Source organism: Bacillus rossius, chromosome 1 (genome assembly GCF_032445375.1).
Source record: "Bacillus rossius redtenbacheri isolate Brsri chromosome 1, Brsri_v3, whole genome shotgun sequence".
Classification (NCBI taxonomy): domain Eukaryota; kingdom Metazoa; phylum Arthropoda; class Insecta; order Phasmatodea; family Bacillidae; genus Bacillus; species Bacillus rossius.
The window spans coordinates 43351042-43370958 of NC_086330.1; the positions used below are offsets into that span (position 1 = coordinate 43351042).

General features: G+C 32.6%; 1 protein-coding gene across 1 annotated transcript in view; it reads right to left on the bottom strand.

Annotated features, from left to right (window-relative positions):
- Nucleotides 1-5139: 5139 nt before the first annotated feature.
- LOC134535270 (E3 ubiquitin-protein ligase ariadne-1) overlaps nt 5140-19917 on the bottom strand; it is a 52425-nt gene continuing 37647 nt past the window's right edge. Inside the window, exon 9 of the mRNA XM_063374345.1 lies at nt 5140-19736. Within this exon, the coding sequence (XP_063230415.1) occupies nt 19655-19736 (82 nt within the window). The 3' untranslated portion in view covers nt 5140-19654. The remainder of the gene's footprint in view (nt 19737-19917) is intronic.

Sequence of the window (19917 nt, forward strand, 5' to 3'; positions counted from 1 at the left end):
CCCTCTTTTATAAAATCGGGGAACCAAAATACTAATAACTGAGTCTATTACATATCCAGACTAAGTTATTTATAGTTATATTTGTTTTTAATAAATATTAAATATAAAATATCATAAAATTTACTTCAGAAGTCTTTATCAATTTCATCATTTACCCTTCTGGGGAGGGGATACGTGCCCTTATTTCCCACCTCCTCGCAACCGCTTTTGAGTACCGCCTGTTACCTCTAGTGATAGAAGTCGTCATTAAGCTTAGATTGTGGTAAGAAAAGAAAATAGAAGTTAAAGATTGCTACGGAAAGCAGTTTGTTAATCAAAAGTTGCTGGGCTGGGCTGAGCAACGGGTTCAAATGGGTTAGGTGCTTTGGCGTGAACCATGAACCCGTCTACTCTGCGAAACAGTCAGCTGTGTATTTGAACAATCGCTGATATCCCGGGGAGGGGGTGGGACCGAGGAAGGGCGGACTCCCCCTATAACCTAAAAGCCTCTCTGAGCCTTTGAACGTGGCTCTTTAAACTTTAGTTTGCAAGAAAATATGTATTATTAAAAAGTTATCAAAATACTTTAAGTATGATTTGCATAATGCCAAAACCAAGATAAAAGTTTAAAAAAAAAACTAAATACTTATGTTGGATTTCAAATATAAAAAATATTTGTATTTTTTTTTTTGGTAGTTTTAAAAAATGTAGCTTAAACATAACTTTGGGTGCCTACTTTAAACAGGAAAATAAAGTCAAGCAGTCTCCGGACCATACGACACTCTGTGCTCAAAAACTGAGTCATGCTGGGTGGTAGAATCCAACCTCACTTGACAAGTTTATTGCCATCCTAGCAATAACTAGTTGCCATTATTAAATAATGAATCACCTGCCATTTTATAAATTTGGAATACTGTACGAAATAAAACTGATCAATAAATCTCAAATAATTTAAAAATACATAAATAAAAATCAAGATGCCTATTATGTGGCTGTTGTGTTGTTATATGCTAAGCAAGGCTTTGGGAAAAGTGTTGTATTTTTGTTGTTGGTTCCTGATTGTATAACTGCGTGAAACTGTCATTTGAACTACATAACGATAACCTGCTAGAATTTCAAATGCTGAAATGTTTTATATAAATCTTAGTATCTTAGTAAATTCTCCCTGTCTAAGGCATGTGATGTCAACATATTCCTTTATAGAGGGTCGTCAGCATGGTTGAAAATCTGTAGGATTTCCAGGGGAGGCCCACAGGATAGCATTTATTATTCCATTTTACAGTTGTGAATTTGCAAAAACAAGCAGACCTCCTCAGAGGGGGACGGGCCTCCTGGCCCCACCAGGATCTGTGCCCATGATCCTAAAATGCCTGTGATGTATGACGTGTGACTTATGTAGTGAGGGTCATGGATTCAATCCCATTACTACTGAAGGACTTTAATGTTTGTACACTAAGTAATTTGTTTATAACTAAAACAAAGTGTTTTTTGTTGAAGATGTCAGTGTTAGAGAGGAACCTAGGTGTGTCTTAGGCTGAAGCCTATAATGCATAGTCATGCTAGGGATTAACCATGCAGTGAGAGGGTCACATGCATCGCGTGCTTTGCTCTGGGATTGACCAGACATGGCAGACATTGATGCCACGACTAAATCCCATAGAAGACAAAATCTAGACTTAAATTTGTTAATTTTGGCCCAGGTTAAACCTGCATAGACACAGGGAAAACCCTGTGCACAGATATCAGGGTGCATAGGGCATGCATTAAGCAAGCAGGGAAATGCAGGATGAAGAGGATGGTCTGGTAGAAATGTATGTAGAGACAGAAAAGTTTCTGCCACGCAGAGGTTTGAAAACTTGTCCTGAAGTCTGCTTTATTTTGTTTTTCCACTTCTGGATTTTGTTTAATCATGGATGCATGTGACGAATGGATACAAATCCACTTAACCGCCACCAGACAAAACCTTAAAAATAAGTAAAACAATTAAAATAAAAACAATCTAGGCACTGGATTAAACAAATTCTACAATGTTTTTGAACCCTGCATAAGCCACTACCTCAACCATTTGCCTAAGGGATGTATTTTTGCATATTATTATTATTATTATTTGGTTTTGGCTCCACAGAATTTTGAAAGGTATATTTTTAGGTTATATAGAATTATAATTAAGTACCTATTCTAGTATGCCACACCACAGTGATGCAACATAAAACCATATGAATATAATTATATTTTTTTTATAAAATTACGAGCTGTTAGACATGTTTTATTACAATTAAATTATTCAAATTAATTTACTGGTATTCATGCCCTAACCATAACCTAATCTGTTTTTGTATTTTAGGTCAAGATGTTGAAAAGTAAAAAATTGATGCCATAGATAACTAGGTTTGGTCTTCACGGAGATGGTGTGAACACAAGTATGGAAAGAACTACGAGATAAGTGTATTCATTTGTTCATAAACAACCTATATGCACCGCTGTGCCTATGCAAATTGCTTGACGTGTTCTGGGTACGTGGTGCATAATCTTTAACAGCAAATGCCTAAAGGCTTTACCACAATCACCATAGTATGAACACATTGATAGTTATAGTGATGAGCACTTCAACAACACAGAAATAGCATAGTGACCTGGCTACAATGAACATAAATTTAAAGATAAACATAAATGCTTTGTTTACATTGTTTTAGCCTTCAAAAAATTAATATTGCCATAAGGAAAAATTTAGCATTAACAGAAAAAATTCCATGATAGCACAGGAATCGCTAAATTAAATGCAGAAATCAATTTTTTCTCCTTTGGAAATTGGACCTTGATGTTTATAACTCAACTCAATTGTTTTAACATTATACATGAAAGAAAATAATATTTGATACAATCTATTTAACACACACATTTTCTTAATAATTAAAATAAGTTCTCAAATGATGACGTAGTATGACATTCAGAGCTTCTGATTGACCGAAAAATATCACTGTTTTCTCAATAACATATTACACAAAAGTTAAACCTAGATTGAACTTGTCATAGTACAAGGCTTGTGTAAATGCTTATCATAATGTACAATTGTAGCTAGTCAGATTGGATTACATGTAGTTCAACTGTTAACAATAATACTGTGCTGTGCTTGTAAAAAGCGTATATTCATTGTAGCTGGGCCTTAATGTGTATTAAGTCTTCAATGTTTTTATTGGTGTCAACAGACTCATAGAAACAATCAAACGATAAATCATTGCATATGTATGGAATTACTTAACTTCTTGTTCAACAAACAAAAATTCTTAACTCACCCCTTAATAAGTATTTTTAATATTTAATATTCTAATTCATTACTGCCACATTTGGCTGAGTTTACTCAGTTAAACAACATGGTGTAAAAAAAAAGTATAATTTACATTTTGTTTTTGGGCTTAGTCAGTACAGCCTTCTATAATAATCATCAGACCAACAGTTCAAATTTGCAATTATGTGTGAATAACTATTCAAGCATGGGTTGCACGCTGAATTCTTTCTTAGACTTATCTCTCTCTCTCAAGTGGGGTGCAGTGCAGGAACAACTATCCACTAGCGTGGCCGCTACCTCTTTCTAAGTGTGTGCATGCATCTATATGTGTGTATCTAACATTTCAAAAGCAATCTAATATGCATAATGTTTCCCAAAAATTTGGTTGTTCAGGTGATATTTCACATTTTGTTTTTCCATATTTTTCACTTCCTTACCTTAAAACCAATTCTATTATTTCACATGTAGTTAGGCTACAACAAATTTGATTAAACCTTTGAAAGAGAGTTAGATCACCAAACAGACATTCTTGTTTTCATACTAGAAATGAAGAAACTTAAAACAAATTGGCCAACATCAGTGGAAAACATCTAAAAATTTCAACAATTTAAATGGTAATTTTTTTTTGTATAATACTAACTGGATTTCAAAAAAATTACTCAAACTTGTAACATTTCACAAAAACTGCATCTACTGGACTAACAATGTCATATCAGCATGTAAAAATAATTTTATGGTAGGGTTAGAAAATTATGATTGGGTACAAAACATAATTAAAATTAAAATTTTTACAGCAGAGGAATGGAATTTGTAACAACTTGTTACCAAATTAAATAAGGACTTCTATTATAGCCCACAAACCATATCAGAAAGGTTCACATCAAGAAATAAAACTGCTCCACTTTACTTTATCAATACTTTTTCTATATAATAAAGAAACACTTAAATATTAAGTAAAAAAACAAAAACTTTTTCATTTTATGATAAACAAATTGGAAAGAATTTAGTTAAAAAATTTAAACGGTTCTTCTTAAATTTTAAAATCAATACATTTTCCAGGGAAAACATTTACATAAATACGATTTTAGAGCAACTTGAATGCCGTTCCCCTATACCAAAAAAAAACTTAAGTTTTATGTAATTTTATTTTTCAGAATACGTGTTGCTTGAAAATATATTTTTTATGGCAGTTAACTATATAGTAAATTTTTTTAGTTTAAATGTAGTAAATAATGGAATATATATGTATATATACATATATATGTGTATATATACATATATATGTGTATATATACATATATATATACATATATATGTATGTATATGTATATATACACATATATATGTATATATATATCACAATCTTTATATCTTTAATTTCAAGAAAATAAAATTTATATACTTGTGATCATAAATATTTATTTATTTTTATCTACAAAAAATCTCAATTCATAAAACTCTACCTTCATATTTTATTTAGGATATTTTTATCTGCAGTTCCTGATTCACTTATACTGTATAACTACTGATTAATCAACCTTGCTATCAAATATCTACTCCAAATTTTTTTTTTCAAAATGAGCAAGCTCAGTTGAAACTTAAACATATTTCATTATCAGTAACCAACACAGTATGTAATTATGTGTATTTTTGTAAGTGTATTTTATTAACTACTTTTTTCTGTAACTAGTCAGTAAAAATATTGCTTCTGGCAAACAACATAATATTTTAGGCATACAGGTCACCACTACATGTAATATTAAAATTGCTACAAGGTTTTTCCAAAGGGTCAAAATTAAAAATATATAATTGCACATAAATGTAACTGAGCATATGGTCTGAAAAAAAAAAAATATATATAGACAATAAAAAAATTAAGAAATAAAATAACTTTATTTAAACACATTCACAAGAAAACAATTTGCTGCACCTTGTACAAAACAAAATATAACAAGTTTGCTTATATTGATGTTAATACTGATTCCAGGATAGTAAAACATACTCTCACACACATTCTGGTAAAATATTAAGTTTTTTTTACAAAACATATTTTGTAATTCATTCACCGTGTGTGTGTGTGTGTGTGTGTGTGTGTGTGTGTGTGTGTGTGTAAATCGCGCATTAGAAATCAAACAAGTCCTTGACACATAACATTCATACCGTTCCCACATAAACATTTCATGGCCACAAAGTGCAGAGTTAACCTGAGAAAGTTATACAAAGCTTTCAATATTTATGGGTTATTCAACATGCTATAAAACTTGAGTGTGTGTGTGTTTCCACTGGAAAATGTTTCGTCATCTCACTACTCAATCTTGATGCAGCACTATGCCAACTCATTTCACACAATCTTAAAACTCAGCAGTCAACTCTGATGAGATGTTGCTGTAACTTTATCATGCATTGTGTAATTAACAACAGAGTTCATTTTCAATTTCATGGTTTATTCATTATTTACAATTATTTTCATTGGATGAAAATATTTTTCTAAAAGTATAAATAAACAATTAAAACAAGTATACCTAATACACTAAATTCATACTTATAATGTTATTACATATACATTTTCACCATGTGAATATTCACCATTTACATATATTTACAATATAAAAATTACACTAAAGAATCATATCACATTTACTGCTTTTAAAAAGTACTATCAGATAAACAAAAGGTACTTATTAGATTTATTCTGTTGTCAATATAAATTTAAAAACACTTACTGTCTGCTCTTACAGTGAACTGTTCTTTCTTCACCATTTGTCTTACAAAAAAGAGACATATTAACAGTACCTTTGTGAATGACTCTGATAGTGTTATAAACAGATGTACACAAAAAAAAATAGTTGAATATAACTGCCTAACAGAAAATGTAGAATAATACAACTAATATACAATTTTAATATAATTATTTGATATTTTTAACCTTTATGGTTATTACAAACTGTTTCATAATTACAATTAATAAAATTGTTGTCATTGCAAAACCAACACATTTTTAAAATAAAAAAATTAACAAACCTTACAAAAATTACCAACACTAAGAACAAGAAAACACATGGCTGGTATTTTTGGTCTCTCCAGTAGAATCCATAAAATTATTATGTATTTTTTGCTCTACCTTTTCACTGCATAAGCACTAATTAAAATGCAGCATAATTTATAAATCTGAGCTTTTTTTGTAACTGACCTGTCAAAATGTTATCAGAGAGCATGTAAGTTTAATGTAATAGCAAATAATTTTAAACTCAAAAGTGAATTAAATTATTTAATACATAAATAAATTAGCTCACAATAATTAAAGAGAATATTAGACGGTTTAGTATCCACAAAACACAATTAATATTCTTAACAATGTAAGGCCTTCCAGCTCTCTGCTAGGTGCTAAAAACCTATTTACATGCTACATTTTTCTCAGCAGATGTGTTGACAATAGATAAGAGATTTGTTACAGTGGTGCCACACCAATTGTTTGTAAAAACAATGTGCCACACTGCCACCTGTTGCGAAACTACAGCCACTAGCTGCAATTTTAATTACAGTGCATTCTACTAAAGTAATACGTTTAGGTTAACCACTAGTGTTCTTCCACCACATACAATTTTTTTAACTTATATTTTTCTTTGGGAGACAAGAATGAGTGCCAATGCCCTGTTATTGCAATCTATATCACAGCTTTAAAAAAAAAGCTATCTAATGTGTTTAAATAGTTGCAAGAATACACAAGTGGTGTTTTCTCACCACAGATGTTATAAACCAATTTAATATACGTCTCCATACACTAAACCAGGGGTGTCAAACATATGAATCGCGATAGCTTTAATTATGGTCCGCTGCAAAATACAAAGTTTCTATAAGTGCTACCTCAATGTCTTAGTTTCAACTTTAAATTTTATCCAAAACAAAAAATATATTACGTAATAGTGGTGGGCCAAATCTCAATGTTCTCGAATCAAAATCTCTAATTTGAATCCCAAACAGTACCTCGAATATACTCCTGGAGTCCTAATCAAGGTCTCAAGGGTCAAAATTAAAATAATGCACAAGAAATTAAAATTTTAACTATGGTGTTGAAATATTTAACCATTTAAATGTTTGTTTTACAAACTAAGTTTCCAGAATCAATACATATTGTTATTTTATTTATATAATTACATGTTGTAATACAATATCTTAGGTAATGGTAACAGGATAGGTATGAAGAAAAAAATTTCTTTAGTAAACTTCAGAGGTTATCAGTATTGAATTGTTTAAATTTACTTTATTTACTCTAATATTTTTTTTCAAATAGTTTTCCTAAAATACCTATCTAATAATTCAAATACTAAGAATTTGATGGTATGTGAGGATTTGATTGGCCAATCCTTGATAAGTAATATAGCTAATACCAGCATTTCTTGTGTGCAGATACAGTCTTTAGTTACTTTTCTTGTTCCAATGACAAGAGCTAAAACAAAATTTGTGTCTTGAGTTGAAAAATGTATAGTACACTATCGTAAAACTGGCTTTGATGGCAATGATAAACTATGGCGCCAACATTCCCCTGCATACACCACAATGATATAACTGCGCAGCAGCGATCGCTAAAACACTTAGTAGGTGCAGCTAGCGTTCAGTCCAACGAAAGTACTTAGTTGATTTGCTCCAAACAACTTTTTTTTTATTCTTTACATTAAAGTGTACACTGCATATTTAAAAAAAAAAACTTTAATATTTCAAGCAAAATATTTTTTTTTACACAAGCAGCAAGGGATAATGCCCAAACCAAAAGTGAAGAAATAGAAGAAGCAACGAGTGACACCCATTTATAACCGGCCACCTAGACTTCCTAATGCAGAGTGATGTCGGCTCTATCGATTAAGAAAGAAAGAAGCCCAGGAAAATGCAATGGAATTGGCCCAGGTGGCCCAGAGTGGTGAGCGCGCATGACGAAATACGAAGCCTCGAGCGCTGAAGCCATCTACATCAGCCCAACCCAACGATAACGCATCAAACATAGAATCAATGGATGTGCTTTTGGTATTTTTATCTGAATTTATATAAAAATAATTGATCATAAACATACATTACATTACTGAATGTGGAACAAAAATAATATGTTACGGAGAGGTAGGTGGCCAGAACAAGTGTTCGCTATGCAAGAGTCATAATGGCATCTCATTTTCTTTTACCATAGAAACAACTGCTTAACAAATAAGATACATAGACTATAAGACATGAAGCATGCAAGTGTGTATATTATTAGTGACTTTTCAGTGCTTCATGTCTTATAGCCTACGTGTCTTATTTGCTAAGCAGTTGTTTCTATGATAAAAGAAAATGTGAGATGCCATTATGACTCTTGCATAGCGTATGCTTGTTCTTGCCACCTCTCACTAACATATTATTTTTGTACCACATTCAATAATGTAATTTTATGATTAAATTATACATACACACACATATAAATTCTGATAAAAATATTAAAATTAGTAAGTTGACAATGTCTGTCTTGATCACTAGCTTAATCATGCTTTCTTAATAAGGTTGTATGGCCCATACATCGGTCCAGTTCAACACCCCTGGAATATGCAAACTACCAACATAAATTTTTTTTAATCAATGACAATTGTATTTGTTTTTACCAGTGCTGCTTGAAAATTAAATAAGTTGGAAAAAGAACATTACATTACCAACAACCAAAATTTAACAATTTAAATATCATTATTCCTAGCTTAGTAGTCCCATATACAAAATGTGGTTTCTAACATAATTTTAAATTCATCATGACTAAAACAAAATCTCTTCAAATTCAAAATTTTTAGGCTGCATTTAACCAAAGTAGTGCAGTAATTTAATGCTACAAACAACATAAATTTTTTTAAATAAGCAAACTACTTCAACAACATAACACAAATTTATAAGTTTAGTTTAAGAGAGGGTTTCGATTCAATAAATATGAAGCTAATGTGAATGGACAACATGCGGTTCATATACAGGAGGGTAAAAACCAAGAAACCAAAACTACAAAGGTAGCACCCTCAAACACTAAGCTAATGAATGCCATTAATGGATGAATACTACCAGAGTCTGTAGTTATGAATGGTCATGGTATAATTGTCACCAATAGAATTTTGACACTAAATTGCCCTTGGAGAAGAAATTATCTACGAACCATTTTACACACAGTTAGTTACAAGCTTCATTTTCAAATTGGTCTACAGTTTCTCTGTGTTAAAAACTGGATCACAAGTAAATGTAACAGAATTTTATAGAGAGCCTGCAAGTTTGCATTGTAAAGCAAAATGCCTTGTAGCAAACACATAACAGAAAAAAAAATTAAACTTTAAACCTCATTATAAAAAGTATGAACATACTGGAAAACACACCCGTTTAGCATTGCGAAATTTGGAAACAAGCAATGCTAGCTGAAAGTAAAGTTTTTTTTTTTTTGGATTTTGCAAAAACCACATGTTTAGAGATTTATGAATAAAATCTTGAAATTAAGCAGTTTAATGACAAAGTCAACATAGGAACAGTTATTCAAAACAGTATACGGCAGGAATCTAAACAGTATACAGCAAGAATGCATATTTATAAATGCATATGCCTATCAAGTTTATATGTTTATTGTATTGAAGTGATAAAACAATTTACAGACAATCAAACAAAAAGACAATCAAAATCACTGCCAAAAATATGTGCGTGGAGACCACGCGCAGCAGAAGTGAAACTTCTTGCTCACTAGTTATAGATAGAGATAAATTACTAATTTTTTTAAATTGAACAAGAGATAATAATTGAGAATAGTAAGGACGCCAGTATGATCTCAAGTGAAAAACAATGCTTTTTTCCCGCAGAAGTACTCTCGCATCCATTCACTGGTACTTTTTGGCGGTTTATTCCCACGTTGTCTTTGAAAATATGTACCTGCTTCTGCCTTTTTTTAAAATTATTTTTAGGCATGATGTTAAATCATTATCTCTAATTTCGTAAAATTATATAACAAAAAACACTCCAATGGAACATAAATTATACTTATAAAGTTTATCTCACAAGTCTATAAGTCCTTTGACATTTCAAATTACAGTGTTCAATACCAAAAATAAATTATACTTATGTAGCTAACCTTTAAGTCTATACATATTTATTTCAATTGGAATCACAATAGTCACATAAAAATGAATGATATTTATAAAGCTAATTGCACAGATCAATAATTCTCTTCCACACTAAAAAATAAATTGTAGATATTTTAAATTAAATAAAAGAAATATGGTAGAGTCAATTGTTAGCCGTTATGAAAAATAAGGAGCAGACAAACTCAAGCAGCGTTATGAGAATTCCATAGCATCACTGCTGCATCATTTTTATCTCTCCCCTGCTGCCTCCCCTTCCGGCCATTACAAATAGCATATAGCATGCTACACTATGAATCTATCCCTCCCACCTTTTTTCTTGTCATTTCCCCCCCCCCCCCCCAAATTAAACCATTGGTGCATGCGTTTGAGTGGCGTCGCTGCTGATGCATTCTCCTCCTCTACCAGTTCCCCCCACCACTTACCTAACTATTCCCCTCATGGGATACAAATGTTCAGAATGCTCAAAAATTGGAGCCCCCTCAGCAAAGAAGTTTCACTTCAAAAATTTGTACAAGCAAAATAATTTATGAAGTATATCAAGAACACAAAAAAAAACTAATTTGAACACACCTCTTTGTTCTTTAATACTATTATCTAAAATAACTAAAAGAAATAGCAATATATTTTGTAATGAGCAACCCTAAATATTATATATTTTATCACAAATGTAAAAACATTTAAATAAAAAAAATTACTTTAAAAAGTAGCAGTTCTATTTTTCTATTGAAATTAAGAGTTGTTGAGCTAAGCTTCTTCTTTTTTTTTTTTTTTGTAAAATTAAAAATGAAATATTGTTCACTGAAAACTCAAGAGGGGATGGTGCCCAGTTTGACAAATACAATCACTAATAATGAATCATATACTATCACCATGCAGGTTGATATATTCAAATAAAATAAAACAACAAAGTAAAGTGGTATTGTGGCAATACATTTGGTTGAATAGGAAGATATTGCACAGTGCTTCTGCCAAATAATTTTCAGACAAAACCTACCAATCAATCCTTATTATGGAAATATAATTGTTAATCCTTAACTGTGGATAAGAAAAAGACAAGCAAGCAATAATGACACATAGTAGAACTAGGTAATAGATAATTAAAAGCTTCTTATTTAAATGCGGTAACAAGGATTAGAAAATCAAGATCAAATGTATGATTTAATTGCTGAGTAGTCAATTTTTTTATCTTTGAATTTATATCATAATTTGTCAGACAAATATCCATTACATGCCAGTGAACTTTATTCTGAATGTTTTGAACTGCATTTTCCCAAGATAAGTACTTCTACACTAAATTTAGCACACAATCAACTATATCCATCATAAAATACACAATATAATAATACAGCCAGGAAAAAAAAAATTGGCTCGTAAATTTCTACCAATTACTAACAATAAATGGTACGACCATTCCAATTACAATTACATGTAAAACTAATGTACAAAGAGGAAGCTTTTAAAATATCCATGTGCATGCAATAAATATTTTAAAAAATTAAAACCCAAGTGGTATATGGCGAGCGAAATAACTGTGAACTGCAACTAAATATATATCACTAGAACACATTACACTGTTAGATGACCATGGGTTGTACCTAAGATTTAACAGATATCCTTTTGAAAATAATGGCAGTGAGCTTAGAAATCAAGCAGTTTAACTCCAATATAGAAAATGTATAGGAATTTACTAATCTACTATGGATACTTGTCTGAAAGTTGAACTGCCACATTAAGATTAACAATGAAACCACAGAATGTGTTCCAGCTTTAAGTAAACTCAAAAGTCTTACAAATAAAGAAAATCCCTATTAAGAAATTTATTAAGTTACTTAGAAATTTTGACTTATTAACAGGGAACTTATCTAAAGGGTAAATGTGTATATATTAATATGTTAAGTACTACATTTTTTTAACATATTATGCAAGAAATTTTTTTTAAGAGTGATTTTCTTAAGGTGCTCGCCTATTTTTTTTTTTAGTGAGGAGGAATGATAAGGTCAATGCTTGCTGGTACTTCTAGCTCAATATTGCCTCTAATCACAATACTCTGAACTAGCGCGCAGTCTTCTCATATTGCCTAGGGCAACCATGATGTTTTTAATGTAACCATAACATTATACTGCAGATAAATGAAGATAAAGGTATGATACAAGTCCCTCAAGTACTTTCAAGAATCTGTCTGGATATTTCCATGACTACAAATTATTCTGCAAACATACATTTTAGCCATTTCCACGTTTCTAAAAATACTGTTTAGAAACAAAATCAAGAAACAAAATGATTTCTCTGCCCTCAGGATGTTTAAAAATGCTTTTCATAAACAAACACCACTCGGATATCTAGAGCAGTTACTAAATGATGTGGTTTTTTCTGGAACTCTGCACACCTTGTGTGCACCCAGGTAGGTGAGACCCTCGAGGGTTTTACTGTATGCTCATCATCCACCTGCACAAATGTGCATGCAGGATTTCCAAAGTACAGCACTCATTACATGTAACTCGGCCTCTGGGTTGAGGCCACTTCTGTCCTAGTATCCCAAACAAAAAATCTCTTTCTAAATTTTTTAAATATGATTTTTATGATTTAAATATTCTTTCCCTTTAATGGCACGCAAGATTTACGATATAGAGATCAGCCCAAAGCCATCGCGATCCACTCAGATTTAATATACAGGATGAGCACAAATGATCAGTACACTTTCAGAAAAATCATAAAAACTAAATGGTGTGGATGATTTATCTGAAACTTCTTTCAACCAATAGAGAATACCTGAAAGTTTTATTTCCATCAAAAGGTTTGGATTTGTAGGTTGCTATAAACAGGTAGAGTTTATAATGGTGCCTACTGCACAGCAGAAGAGTTGGTGTGTGCTTCAGTTAGCGAAAAGAGAGTCAGTAACTGTTGTACAACATGAATTTTGTGGACATTTTAATGCAAAACCATCAAGCCAGTTATCCATTTAAGTCTGGTACAAGAAGTTTCCAGAGAAAGGAAGCATTTGCAAAGGCAAGACTTGTGGTCTACCCTCTGTGCCAGAAGATGTGGACCGCTTTCGAGAATCATTTTTGCGTAGCCCAAAGAAATCCACTAGGTGAGCAAGTCGTTGAACTGCAGATGCCCCAAACAACAGTATTGAAAATCTTGCACAAACATTTGCGGATGAAACCGTTGGTCCAGGCACTCAAACAAATGATTATGATGCAAGTTACACATTCTGCTCAGAGGTGCTAGTGAGGATATGCCACAACAACCTACCCATAAGGTTAATTTTCAATGACAAGTTACACAGGAATGGCAAAGTGAATAGCCAAAATGTGCGTTTTAGAGGAAAGGAAAATCCTCATATCACTATCGAGCATGAGAGAGATTCCCCAAAAGTAAACGTATTCTGTGCCATATTGAGGGAGATGATTCAATGGGCCCTTCTTTTTCATTGAAGAAACTGTCACAGGTCATTCCTACCTCAACATGCTTACCTTGTGGCTTCTGCCTCATTGGGAGAAGATTCAAACGACTTTATTTTACAAGAGGGAACACCTAAACACACATATCCCTAGAAGATGGCTCGTTCGTGCAAGTGTCGATGATGCAGTGTGGGCCAGATAGCCACCGCGATCATCAAACTTAACCCCCTGCGATTTACTTCTTAGGGGTTGTCAAAGACAAAGCGTTTGTGCCACCTCTGCCGCTATCTTTGCCAGATCTGAGACAGCAAATTCTAGTGGCAATTGAGTGCATCACCGCCATCGCTGCCGACACATTACACAGTGTGGGATGAGTTTGAATACCACCTCGATGTTTGCCACGTAACTGGAGGAGCGCATATTGAGTGACTGTAACTAGTAAAGTAACTTTCAGATATTCTCTATTGACTGAAAAATGTTTCAGGAGAATCTGCTGCAACGTTAAATTTTTATGATTTTTTGAAAGTGTACTGATCTTATGTGCTCATCTTGTATATTACTAAGAATTTGAAATATTTCTTGGCATTAGCTTAAAAACGTTTAATATTATGCCCCCTAAACATAAGATATTAGCAATATATATTTAATCAGGGCTGAAACTTGAAAAAATTTCAATAATGTCACATGCACTTCATAAGTCTTAAGAACCTACTTTCAAAACACACAAATACCATGAAGAAAAAAAGGTTGAGAAATAAGAATTTGCACTACATGCACTCTATAAAGAGCTTACTTTAACCAGTAATCAAGTACTTCCAAAGAATAGCAAGGGGGAGAAATCACAATTAGGATCTGATACTTCTAAATTAAAAAATGATAGACTTCCATGATTTACCTATGGATGAACAAGTTATAAAAAAAAAAATTGGGGTGGGGAAGAAGGGAGAATGTGGAAGGTATATTACACTAATAATAAAAAAAAAATGGAGTTTCAGGCTTCCATTACATTGGTAATGTTTTCTTCTGGGATACTTTTATTTTATACTTCCAACTATAATGCAACATTTAAAATAAGTATTGTCTACCGTAAGTCAACAAAACATTTTCATATTCTTCTCCTCAAACTGGCAGCAATGCAGGAAAACTAGTTCCATGCATGCTATTGAAAGAGTGTTTAACTATAATGGCTGCCTACAGTGAGCGGCCCTTTTTAGTTCTGATTGAATCAGATTAAGAATGTAAGTAAAGAATATGTACGTCTTTACGTTACAATTCACTTGCTGGTTGATCAATAGATTCATACCTGTCAATACATAATAGACAGAAAGAATACAATCGTTTGTATCCAACTGTGACCAAAGAGCAGAGTGTTTACTGGAATGCAGATAGCATCAGTGAATTTTTCTTGCTTTACTTTCACATTTTGTTTTATAAAGACAACAAATATACTGAGGTAAAGCATTACATTTTTTTTACACAGTGGTTTTCAATTGTAATGTAACGAACATTGCACTTTTGGCAAACACAAAATCAAAGTTCAAACCAAGCAGTAACTTAAGGTGACGGAGACGTTCCATGTTTCGGTCCTCACCGGCGAGGAAACATGATGCTGTCACCCTATCACAACTCACCAAAATGTCTGGGGCCGGCAAGTGCGCTTCAACAAAATCTCGTCTTGCTCCGGGATTTGCAGCGAGCAGCACAAGCAGAGAGACTAATGACCACGCATTGCAAACCAAGTGCTTGCTTGCCACGTAATGCACTGCCACACACAAACACCAGCAATGTTACAATAACAACCTGCATCTTAACAACCAAGATGTTGACACACGTAAATAGTTTCTTAGATTCTTAATGGATTTCAATTTTAAGGAATTATGTATAATAGCAAAATTAAAAAGAATCCCCACTAAAAATAACTTTATAAAACATTAAATAACTGAGGAAAAAATACAGTAGTTTTTGGAGAAAGTAATACAGCTGAAATGAAAATTTTGTGTGACAGGTCTTATTACCTTGGGTATCATTTAACACAAAGTATATTGACACAGCCATGCTGTATTAGAATTTTTACCAGATTTTCAACTCCAATATAGTTTTAACTGAAATACCAAACATAATAAATATATTATCTGCAAATTTAATGTGCATACGATAAAAAGGCCTGACACAACATTTATTCTCATAATGTTGATATATTTATTATTCTTTAATGGTTTCTTGAGAAATGTTAAATGATCAGTGAGTGAAACATTAATTTAAATACAGTACTTCTTCTTACTAAATAGATACTTTTAAAGGGCAAACATGTCTCTTATCACCAAATATATAAACATTATAGTTGTACTATCTTTCAGTAAGCGGTGAAAGTCCATTTTGGGTGTTAAGAATTCAGACGTCTCCCAAATAAAACAATGCTATACAAGGCCCACAAGTCTTTTAATTGTGATCAAAAGATAAAAGCATAAACAAGGATTATGTCCGCTTTTAGCAAGCAGCGAGAGAAATCCATTTTCAGTATTTTGTTGCAAGAAAATTAATTTGACTATTAAACATGTAACAATTTTGATGGCAACATTTCACCAAAATGATATTTTATGTCTCATTATCACAAAAAGTCTGAGTTTCGTCACTTGAGTAATGCACAAGTTTTCGCAAAACATGCACAAAGTTTATTTTCTGTGGCTACTTGCAGTAAAGTTTAAGAATATTTAATGGAGTTGAAAATTTGTTTCAAAAGAAAACATTTAGGAATAAAATAACTCAGCAAAAGAGTAAATAAAGACCTCCTCAGGTGTAAAAAAATAAGTGCAAAACTGTGCTTGACCGACATTGTGTGTATGGCAATGCATTTTGAGCATGTATTGAGTGGTTATCAATATAGCATTAGAAATGGATGGATAGGTGAGATAAGCTAGTGAAGTCAAGTCATCTCTACTAGCAAAAGATTGAAAGAGGTGAGTGCAGAACAACGAAGCCATTGCTGCAATGTCACGTGCAGACCTGTCTTCAAGGCAGGTGGCACAAATAACTGTTAGTGGAGTTGTTCTGAACCAATGCAACAGCAGTTTCTAATTGATTTATATATCAATTGGATTTTTTTAGTGTACTAGGGCTAATAAATTATGGCTCAAAATAGTACAACCAACTACAATTAATTGTGTTTACTTTATATACATATTTTTTTAATCAACTTTCATGCTATTTCTTTCACTCATGATGGGATTTCAAACGCCTGAAATCCCATCATATTGTCCGGGAAACTCCTGAACAATATTAACGCAAGGAGCTCGATCAAACTGAATTTGTGACTTGAATTTGTGATATCTCCATCTGTATTGCATATCTGTGTTACATGCATCATCAAATATAATTTTATATATAAAGGCATTAATGCCAAAGAATTAATTAAGTTTTGGGATAAAAAATATCCAGCAAACAAAAATTTCACCATTTAAGTCCATAATATTAATTTTAGGACAATATTATTTTTAGGCTTTTATTAACTTCATACATATTTGTGTTTAGTCGTAACTAGAGACCTGAAAAAAAGGGAGGTTATTATTTCTTAAAAGCGAACAAAAAATATTATATTTTTAAGTTCACTTTGATTTGATGGCATTTAATTTTAAAACATTAAACCATAACCTAATACTTACAACTAATTTCACAGAAATTATATTTTGTAACTGTTTTATCTTACTTCTTTTAAAACTAAAGGTGCATAAAAATTCAAACTGTTAAGTGTTGAATTTAGTCATCAAAAGACAGCATGGTGAACACAACATTGCTTTCATTCAGGTACTGCCTTTTGTCTGTGATGACCAAGTTGTAGTGACTAATTAAACCTTTCACTGTCATAACATTTTTTGTAGGTCTACAAACAGCATGCAGACTGCTAGTGCAAACTGATTTACTCTGAGAAGTCGGCATTTTCAACATATCTATGTGCTTTTCTGTCTTGTTAATCCCTTGCACATCTTCTTTACAGGATTCGTAACCCTAGAAATGACCGGTGTTCTCAAAGTGATGGAGTTCGGGAATAGTTTTCACGTTTTCACTAGTGAAATTACATCTTCTGACATGTTAAGAATGATGTTCATTGAGTTGAAACATTTATTTAAAGTCATGAATATTGGTGCAGAAGGGTCACTGTCCAATATCATTACCACTAGAGTAGTTTTGCCTTGTGTTCACACTTGTCACTTTTTAAGTGCTTTGTAACAGAATCTTTTCTTTCTAACGTAACTCTGCAGTTGCAGTGTTCACACATTAGTCTTAACGCATTGAATGCATGAACACAGTCACTTTTAAACTCGTCAGATTGTTGCCTTGCACTAATCACATTTTTTGGGAATTTTTATGTGGAGAAATTAACATTTAAGACTGGAAATCTTGAAAACAGTGTTATTTACACGGCCTGTGTTAAAGCCGCAAGTAGGTATTTATAAATATTACTTTGATCATTGCAGCAAAAAAAAGACGTCATTCAGAAAGCAAACATATAAACAGAAGTAAGAAGTGTGGGGATACACGCATGTGTTTGCGAAAGAGAAGGGGGAGGGGGCTACCTTCACAGCGGGAACAATGATTGGTGAATAGAGGAGAAGGAGCCTACCACAGCTCCATTAGCTCGCTCTCTCTCCCCCCCCCCCCCCTTTTCCTTTTCTCGGAAATTACTAAGTATTATCACATTCATCTGACATCCGAAATGACATTTCAAAGGCAATAAAAAAAAACAGTGGTCAAAACAGGCATAGGTAACGCAGTTTAGATGTAGAGCGTGTAGTTTTTCAACTAAGCTTTTCCAGCTCTCTGCCTGGCATGCGACGATACGTGATGGTTCTTGGTGTTGGGAAAAAGAGGTACAAAACAAGAGCATAGTTTTGGAAATGTAACATTCGTTTGCGTAGAAATTCGCGTAAAAGACTAAAAAAAATTAGAAAATCAAATTTTAACTTCAAAATATTACAATTCATGTTATTTTTAGAGTTTATCGCGATCACTATTTTTTCAGGTCCCTAATGAACACAAATACTCATGCATGAATGTTATTTTAGGGAACAAATTATGCAGGAAAGAAGATACATGACATAACGTTCAATTTTCAATTCATGACATGTGCACCGTTTACAGAAAATAAGTAATTTAAATTTAAAATATATATATACCCCTCCACACAGCTCAAATTAATGCTGACATTACAAATAAGGATTCCAAACAACTGTGTATTCATATGATTTGGTACCAAAAAACTTTATTTATGCATCACATCCATGCCAGTTTTTAAAAAAAAATTATATAAAAAATTTGGTTTACTTAACTCCTGACATACCTATATGCATAGATGTGCTGTAAGAACATGTACAATTATCCTTTTAATTTAACATGGCATTCAGAAATTAATGGCAAGATAGCACATGGTGAAAACATATTTATTACGTAAGGCATGTAAAAACACGTTAACAGCAAAACAACGATAATGCAAACGCTCATATTTTGCTATATATTATGTATATATTTTACATCTGGAAGCATTATCAAAACTGACTTCCACGCCCGCCCCTCAACGCAAACGTCTGCACGCTGCTACGAGGCACCCAACGTTACAGAATAGTTCTCGCATCAATCGGAATTGTCATTGAATTCAACACCGACTTTCCAATAATAAATTGTGTCGAATAATAAATTGCACAATAGAGAAAAAGCATTTATTTATTTAATCAGCTTTTCCACCAAAAAATTTAGGGTGAAAATGGATAAATGAATGAATGGCGGGACCTTTAAAACTGAAGTATGTGAAAAAAAGATGGTAAAATGTGTAGTAATCAGCTCTGGACTGAAGATAAAATAAATAAAATAATTCATTCTGTGTACTCCCACCACTCCTTCTCATAGCCTTCGTGGACGTGCTCCAGGAGAGCTTTGCGTCGGCCGTCACAGTACCTGCAACACAAGAAACATCAACTGAAAAATAAACACACATAACCACTAAAATTACATCAATGCAAAGTGTAAATAGTAGATGCCAGAAAAAATTATTTAGTTGGTTAACTCACCTTCCTACGGCAAAGAGCAATGTATGATTTTATGCCATTCATCAATTCTACTTAGACTGATGATGATG